Genomic DNA, 8,742 nt, shown 5'->3' on the forward strand with positions numbered 1-8,742 from the left:
TTTTTTTAGGAAAAAAAAATTCCCAGTGCTCAAAGGCAGTTCCTGGAAGCAACAGCTCTGGTCTGCACGCACTGTTGACTCTAATCACTTCAACACAGAGAAACAGAAAATGCTGTGCTTGTTAGAACCTGCTGGTCAAACTTCAACTTCTTCTGCAGAGGAGAAGTACTTGCTTCCTTCCATCTGCTGCTTTTGCTAGGAAGGAAAATCAGCTTGTTCAGACACCAGGAAGTTCTTCAACATTTGAACAGCTAGCTGTGAATGCAGGAACAGTAACATGCATAAATAATCATACCTAAAAATATCCTGCATGCCAGTCACACGTATAACCCAGCCCTGGAGCGATTCCTCAGTAACATAAGGCTGCCGAAAGTATGCAGATACATGGGATGTGGGCAGAACAAGGCAGCTGTGGCAGCAGATGCACGTGCCTGGCTCTCTCATGCTGTTGTAGTTTTTTTCCTCTCATCAAAACATGTTTTGCTTTTACTGGGAGCTGCCAACTGCCTCTCATGTCTTTGTGCACTGCTCCTGTCAAAGCCGTTTGCAAAGGAGATCAAAACGAGAGCCAAGACCTTTCACAATTCACAGAGCCCCATCATACTCGAATTTAAAGCAGACACCTTTGCAAACTCCAGCGCTGACCCTGGGCCTGTGTTGGCAGCATGGCAGGGCAAGGCTGAGCCTCAAACACAGCAGCTCTCTGTAGCTGAGGGGTGCAAAGTGCAGTAACAGAAGGCTGTGCAGGTAGGTGGCAGGGAGCCTGAGCTGTCCGTGGCTGCTCTGAGCACAGCAAACCTGGCAGCCCGCAAATCACCACAGAGGGGCATGCGGATGCTGCCCTGCAGCTTGTTGCTTTGGGAAATGGGCTTCCCTGCAGTCGATTCCTGTGCACTCTGCACCTCCGTATTTGCCCTCCTTTTGTGGGGGCGATGCCCGGAGAACAGCAGACACAGGATGAGAAGCGTTCAGACATCAGCCAGGTCCCCGCTGTCCCTCAGCTCAGCACAGCTCTGCCTGGCTCCAGCCTCTGCTGGTGCTGCTGAAACCACGGGAGCTGTAACTGCTGCCGGTGTCTGCGGGACTGATGGGTGTATCACACCGATATGATGCCAGAGGGAAAAGAGGGAAAATCCTTTCACACGGAGCCACAGGCGGGGCAACAGCCTGTAAAAAACCCCGGGCTGTCCAGCATGGTGGGCACACGGAGGAGCCTCTGCTGTCAGCTCTTTGCCCAGCACTGCAGCCACGGAAATACCTCCCTGCCTGCCGGCTAACCACTGCTGATGGAAACACGCTGCACTTTCCATTTATTTAGTCTCTGTGGCCTAAAACTCTTTCCAAGTCCGACCGCAGGATCTGGCAGTGGCCTGTCACACCCACCCTTCCCCAGCCAAGCACGAACCAAGCCAGCAGCTCTCAGCACTCAGGGTGAGATAACATCAGGAGCACTCAGCCTTGCCAGGTCATTTACATTTTTTAAAAGGAAGGAACTGCATGGACTGGGTCCTGGGAAGGCAATTTGTATATTATTCGTTTTTCCTAATGCAAGTGAAGTGCTGCCTAACTGCGAGGAGCTTTGTGTTCCCGTAAGGGACCTCTTCGCTCTCACCCAGGCTGCATGGTGAGCTTGGGCACAGGTTGAAGGGAGCTGGGGCAGCAAAAAAAGGCCTTTTTGGGACACCACCACCGTCAGGAGCAGCACAAACACAGGTCCAAAAAACCAGCTCAATATCAGCACGAAAAAACCAGCTCAATATCAGCACGGTGCCTGGGCAGCTCGGAGCCGCTCAGCAGGGATGCGGGGCGGCACCGGGAGCCCCAAAACAGCACCGAGGTGCCCTGAAGGAACTCCCTGTGAAACACTCCCAGGGCAGAGGAATGAGAAGCGAGGCCCCCGTCCTTGTGGCACTGCCCTGGGGCTTGCTGAGGCCGGCCCCAGCCCGGCCCCGGGCGCCCAGCGCCGCCCGCTGAGGCGGGGCGGGCGCTAAGATGGCGGCGTAGCGGCGGGGCCGCCATGAAGCTGATCATCCAGGAGACGTACGCGCAGGCCAGCGAGTGGGCGGCCAAGTACATCCGCAACCGCATCGTGCACTTCGCGCCCGGCCCCGGCCGCTGCTTCACGCTCGGGCTGCCCACAGGTAGGGCTGACGGGCTGTTCGACTGACTGTCCGACTGATGTCTGATTGTCTGTCTGACTGACTGACTGTCTGTGTGTCTGTCCGCCCGCAGGCAGCACGCCGCTAGGATGCTACCAGAAGCTGGTGGAGTACCACAAGAATGGGGACCTGTCCTTCAAGTACGTGAAGACCTTCAACATGGACGAGTACGTGGGTGAGTGGCGCGGGGAGCAGCCCAGCCGCTGCCGCTCTCAAAAACTGCAGCTCCTTCGGGTGGCCGAAGCACTGGGTTTCGCTGTTTTGCTCATAATTACCGATCTAACTGTGCTGTCTCAAAGCCTCGTTAATTAGGCGCTGCTGCCAGCCCCTTGGAGCGGTGTGCGTGCCGCTGCCTGCGCTCACAGAGCTCCCCGTAGTTACTGTGCATTCGGAGCATCCCAGCTGCAAAGGGTTTAAGGGAGAAAGGATAAAGCTTGTGTTACCACAGGGAGTTAGTGGGGACAATCTGAAAACCTCTATAAGAAATATTAGAGTATCAGGTGTTGCCTGAGCCTACACACATTAGAGCCTGCTGTGTTTTACCATTACTTAGGTAATGACCAAGTACGGATCCATTTTATCGCATTTTAACCTGAGATAATGTGCGTTACTAACTACCACCTTTGTACCTGGATTATTGGGGTCACTTTAGCTGCAAGTCCCGTAGAGGGCTGATGCGTTGTTACCCATCAGAGTGACCTTCAGGAACAGATACAGGTGCTTGTGGAGACTGCAGAGGAGTGTTGAATTTTGAAGCTGTGATGAAATAGCCTCTTCAGAAAAAAGAGTGCAGAGAGATTAGTGGAGAAGGCCTAGAGATCCAAAGGTGACAAACGTACAGGCTAATTATTTGCTAACTTCATGCTGGTCAAGCAGTTTTCCTGTGAATGATCATTATAAAGCAGCACCAGGGAGTAGACAGTTCTGCAGATTTGTAACATTGAAGGGGAAAAATATATGCAATAAACTATTTCCCAGGCTTGTACACAGTTTTGAAATTGTTCTTGCTAATATGAACTGGGAGGAAGACTGAATAGGCAGAAGCAGATGAGACACAGTGCGTGCCTGCTTTTCTGGAACATCCATCACATGTTAATATGAGGACATGCCTTATAGCAGCTATTGTGACAGACTTAATTTTGTTATTTGGGGAAGTAAAACGACTTCTGAAAGTTGATGAAGTCACATAGGACAGATGAAGAAAACAGTGCTGTATTACCAGAGCCACCAGAAGGGCATGCAAGTGCATGTATAAGTGTTCTGTGTTACAGGTGATATTAGTCCTGTGCGTGCTCTCTTACCAGGTCTCCCAAGGGATCATCCGGAAAGTTACCACTCCTTCATGTGGAATAACTTCTTTAAGCATATTGACATCTTGGCTGAAAACGTTCACATTTTGGATGGAAATGCGGCTGATCTACAGGCAGAGTGTGACGCATTTGAAGATAAAATCAAAGCAGCTGGAGGAATTGAACTCTTCGTTGGAGGTGAAAACCTGAAGGATTGGCAGGAAGCACTGCCTTTCCTCTACTACCTGTCTCGTTTATTATCTAGAGAGTTCATTTTTAAGGCAGTTCAGTGTATTTGCAGTGAAAGGCACCTTATACACTGGTTCGCTGAGCGCGCATGTGTGCTGGTAGCCTTGTTTTTTTGATGTCCCGCTCCCCCAATTTAAGTGTTTCAATTCAGTAAATGAATTGTTCAGGGAATGGTTAACAGGAGAACCAGGCAGGGCTAGAAGTTTACCGAATATAAAATATATTACAATAACCGGTGTGAACAGCTAGCTGCTAGAATTAACCAACAGAAGCTGAACACAAGTTTTTTTCCCATCCTTTTGCCTTTAGATTCTGCCACTTACTTTTGCTTATTGTAGTCCCAGCACAATTAGGGAAGAATCTCTATTGACTTCAGAAGAGGTTCTTGCTGTCATTCCTACCGGAAGCACATTTGAGTTTGAGCAGAGAAATTGCAAGTGTGTTTCTCAGATCCGTTTCTATTCCTGGGAGTGTTGGATGTCCCTGTAATAACAGTGCTGTTGGTTCTGCTTCTTACAAAAACCGTTTCAGCCAGTGACCCACTTTTCAAACTGTCTCTGTCACAGGTATTGGCCCAGACGGTCACATCGCCTTCAATGAGCCTGGATCAAGTTTGGTGTCCAGGACGCGGGTGAAGACGTTGGCTATGGACACTATATTGGCTAATGCCAGGTTTTTTGATGGTGACCTCTCTAAAGTCCCCACGATGGCGTTGACAGTCGGAGTAGGCACAGTCATGGATGCCAGAGAGGTTAGGAAAAAAACAGACTTCGTGCAATAGCTCTAGGGCAGGGCTTCCTGGAGTAGCTCGTCACCATCCAGTCGTGGAGCAGTAGTGCACCCTGCTGGCTGGAGCTAGCCCGTGCTTGTTTTGCCACAGACAGCCAAACACCCAATCCTGCTTTCTTGCATCCTGTATCACCACAGAAAGGCCCTTGATCCGTTTTCTGTTTTTTCCCTACTAACAATAACATTTGCATAACCCTGCAGTACAGTTGGAATCCACAGGGAGCTAAAAAGGCTTTTGGAGAATGTCTTTGGTTAAGAAGTTCTGATGGTGAAATTACATAAAGTCAGCCAGTGATCCTTACAGTTATATCACATTGTAAAATCCATAGGGGGTGGCTTTTAACTGAGTCTATGCCTTGATTTATTCTTGTTAAGTCTCAATGTAGAAGTTCCTAACAGGGGAGCTCAGAGTGTCCAAATCACAAAAATGACCCATCAGTCTATGATTTCATTGACAAAATGTAGCCAGAGCAAACAGGACTTGTGATTCAGTGAAATACATCTGGGGAGAACGATAGACCTTCCCCCCGTTAAGGACTGGGGCAGCTCCCTTTGTTCAGCAGGGTGTGGGTTTGCTCTCTCTCAACAAGTCTTCTAGTCCCTAACTGCCATCCTCTGTGTCTTGGAGTCCAGGTGATGATTCTCATCACGGGAGCCCACAAAGCCTTTGCTCTGTACAAAGCCATCGAGGAAGGTGTCAACCACATGTGGACAGTATCTGCTTTCCAGCAGCACCCCAAAACTGTGTTTGTGTGCGATGAAGATGCCACGCTGGAACTCAAAGTTAAGACGGTGAAATACTTCAAAGGTGAGTGTTTGAACAGGCTAAGCATCTGCTGTAGTTAGTTTTTAAGTTGCACAAGTCATGCTTTGTGTTAAATGTTTGTTTGGTCAACTCCCCAAACAGTACATTCCTTAAATATATACAGCAGCTGAAACATCCAGCAATAATAAAAGTGCCAAAGTCAGGCTTAGTTCTGTGGCCGTGGGAGCAAAGGAGCAGCGATTCTACTAATGCTGACTTTCATTAGCATCCAATGAATGAGGATTTTGCTTAATGTCTACTGAAGTCCTCTTTTTACCCACTACATTAGGTTTAATGCTGGTTCATAACAAGCTTGTGGAGCCCTTATACAGCATGAAGGAGACAGAAGCAGAAAGAAGCCAGCCTAAGAAGCCTTACAGCGATTAATCCCTCACTGTTCAGAGTAATGCTGAGCCATCTTTTCAATTGAAAACCAGCTGCAAAGAAAGGGAATTGCTGCAGAAACTCATCTTGTATTTGTTCTTAAAATAGCAAAACGATGATGTATTTGCTTCTCTCCATTAAAAGCATAGATGCCAAACACCTGCCTTAATTAACCAAATGAGGATGTGATCCTGTATACTGTGTTCCACAAACTTTGACCGCTAATGTTCTCTGAAGGTAAAATCAAGGGATAAAGTTGTTTGATCAATGATGCAACTGTAAGCATGTGGACTGAAGGCCTCAAAACTCAAATGTGAAGATGTGAAAATACAATGGGTAATCACTTTGGAACGTAGTCCTTGAAATTCTGATAAATACATTGCGTCGTTCCCCCTCTACAAAACACTCCTAGATTGTAATCATTTAAAATGGGGATGGCTCTTGTTCAGCCTGGAGAAGGTAAGGGATCAGCAGGACTTAGCAGCAGCCTGCTTCATAGCTACAAGGTCATCAACAAGTAGAAACCAGGCATGCTCCGCAGTGCACTGGGGGAAGATGGGAAGAGACAACAGGGCGTGTGTTGAAACAAGATGTTCATGTTGGATATAAGGAAAAACCTTCCCTGGGAGGCCATTCCACAGGGCAGGGCAGGTTATGCAGAGGTGGTGCAGTCTGTCCTTACGAGGTTTTCAAGACCAGACTGGATGCAGCCCTGGCTGAACCCCGCTTTGAGCCGCATGTTGGACGTGAGACCATCACAGCAAGAGGGATGCTTCAAGCAGCACTTACCAGTGCGGTGCCATTAACGCAGGTAATGGTGAGCTCGTGCATCTGTTTGACTTTATTTGTTGCCACAACTCTAAAAGAAGCCTTACATGTTCGGTTTCAGGGTATAGTTTTATATGCACTGGTGCTTTATGATCTACAGCAGGGTAGCTCTGTTCACATTCAGCGTAAATGGCTTCTGTTTGTGCTGCTCAGCACTCCATCATTTGTGTCAGCGCAGAGCCTGAAGCAGTAAGTTCTCTCTCTCCTCTTCCTGTGCTTTACATTGCTACAAGGAAATGCCAAATGAGCCTCAAAGGAAACATTCTGTTCCCTCTGACCTCAGCCTGTGCTTAATTACAGAAGCCCCACAGAGATGGGAAAGAGCCTGTACTGGCAAGACCCTGCCAATGAAACTTGATTCTTGGTTCTGATACGTTAAGTGCTCTCATGTAATGTAAGATAATCGGGGAAGGATTTGTTTTCTTTATGCAAAAATTCTGTGAGCTGTTAATCTATAACTTTCTACAGTAAATACATTAATTTTTTCTAGCTGACGGGATGTGCTGCTCAGTTTTACTGTGCTAGTGAAAAATGGAACAACTTAGGTGGCTGAATGGATGTGTAACGCCAGCTTTGAACAACAGCAACAAAAGCTTTAAAGCCTAAGAAAGACCTGTTATTTTGAACAAGGTTTTCTGTTACATAAAACCAAGGCTGTACTGAAAGCAGTTTGGGACAGTTAGTGCTGCTCCATACCGTAAGGACAACCTTACAACCTGACAACCACCATGCATCACCTCAGGGCTTGCAGCTTGCACGAAAACAGCTCCCCTTGCTCCGAGGGCGCTTGGCATACCCAGACCTGCAGGCTTCTAGCAGCAGGATGCCTCAGGCTTCAGCCTCGCTTGGTTTTGCACAAGCCCAGGTGGCTGTGTTGCTCTACAGCGACCACATGAGAGCAGCTAGGCACAAGCCCCGGCACTGATTGCCACCCAGAAGCACACTAGGGTGCCCCACACTGACCTCTGCTCTGATATGTGTGCCATAATGAAGACAAACAGGGAGACAACTCCATTTACTGTCTTAAAGTGAATTTAGTGCATGTGAAAGGTGCAGGAAATACAAGTTCAACCACACACAACGTAAACTTTCCCTGTACACTGCCCTGATGCCTAAACCAAGACGAGATCCACTGTCCTCTCATACCCTGTTAATCACTGCCAAGTCTAGTAGACTAACAGCCTCTGCAAAAGGAACTAAATCAACACTCATTTTGGCCAGATATCTAAGTAAAATTTATTTACTATCAAAATTGAGTGAGAGGTGTTCACTTTGTTCACTTCAAGTTTCTGAAAAGTTTTCAAGCTCCTGAGCTATCCATCCAGACCCTGCTATTTGTTTTAAACACAGCACATGCAGGTTTAATTTCAAAATATATTTTTAGACCATTCTGCAAGTGGAAAAAAATAAGAAATCAGTGGTTCCCTCCAATAATTACTTTCATGCTCCCAAAACTACTTACTGAGCTTTTAGGGGGAAGAAGGGGGGGGGGGGGTTGAAATATTTTGAAGGGCAAGAACAGTGGAAATAAGGGATCTAGTCCAGAAGAAGAAAAAAGGAAAAAAAAAAAAGAAAAAAAAAAAAACTAATCAAATTCCTTACATGAAGAGTTTTTAAAAAATAAGTTACTTCTTCATCTGATGAGAAAAACAACGTAATTTTCAGTATTTTGAAGAACTCAAATTAACCCTGTGTATCCATAAAAATGTGTTTCAGTATTCAACATACTTCTCATCCTCAGTTCATTGCTTTAGCACTCACCACAGTCAAGATAAAGACAGGCAAGGCAAGGCAAGAGGACAGCAATGCAGATCAGTCATCAAGTTGATACGCATTTCAGGAAATGGTTGTTGGTCATTTTCTGCCAAAACATTCAGGAAAGGACCCAGCTGTTACAGCCAGGAGGGGGTGTTACGGATAATCAGCTGCTGTTAGAACTGTCAGTGACACAGCAACGAGCTGCTTTCAAAGACACAGCTCAAGAAATGCTATGGAAGCAATGGGCTCAGTCACTGACTACAGAAACAACCTCCTGTGCTGTTTCAGAAAGCTTTCCCTCTCAAGCAGCTCAACTAAATAGCTCCAGAGAGAGCACTGCAACTAGAGTAAAGCTGCCTTAAAAACCCAGGGGTACTAGCCAAGATCCCTGAAAGCTCAGTCTCCTCCTAAAGAAAACTCCAAAATATTTCTATGAGTTGGGGGCTTGGTTTGGTTTTGAAAGAGTGGCATCTCTTGATAT

General features: G+C 47.0%; 1 protein-coding gene across 1 annotated transcript; it reads left to right on the forward strand.

The window, feature by feature from the left end:
* The first annotated feature begins 1,960 nt into the window (after window positions 1–1,960).
* Window positions 1,961–6,997, forward strand: GNPDA1 (glucosamine-6-phosphate deaminase 1). The gene is made up of 6 exons (XM_084535808.1): window positions 1,961–2,141; window positions 2,233–2,334; window positions 3,464–3,646; window positions 4,264–4,448; window positions 5,120–5,294; window positions 5,581–6,997. The coding sequence occupies exons 1-6, from the start codon at window positions 2,018–2,020 to the stop codon at window positions 5,676–5,678; spliced, it is 867 nt and encodes a 288-aa protein (XP_084391934.1). The 5' UTR covers window positions 1,961–2,017; the 3' UTR covers window positions 5,679–6,997.
* The last annotated feature ends 1,745 nt before the right edge of the window (window positions 6,998–8,742 follow it).

The sequence above is a fragment of the Aythya ferina genome (genome assembly GCF_964211825.1).
Source record: "Aythya ferina genome assembly, chromosome: 14".
NCBI classification, from domain to species: domain Eukaryota; kingdom Metazoa; phylum Chordata; class Aves; order Anseriformes; family Anatidae; genus Aythya; species Aythya ferina.

Bases quoted from the DNA above. Each gene is read 5' to 3' on its own strand.
- GNPDA1 (XM_084535808.1), top strand. From the start codon at position 2,018: ATGAAGCTGATCATCCAGGAGACGTACGCGCAGGCCAGCGAGTGGGCG. The intron at 2,142-2,232 runs GTAGGGCTGACG...GTCCGCCCGCAG, and splicing joins CACGCTCGGGCTGCCCACAG to GCAGCACGCCGCTAGGATGC. The intron at 5,295-5,580 runs GTGAGTGTTTGA...CCACTACATTAG, and splicing joins GACGGTGAAATACTTCAAAG to GTTTAATGCTGGTTCATAAC.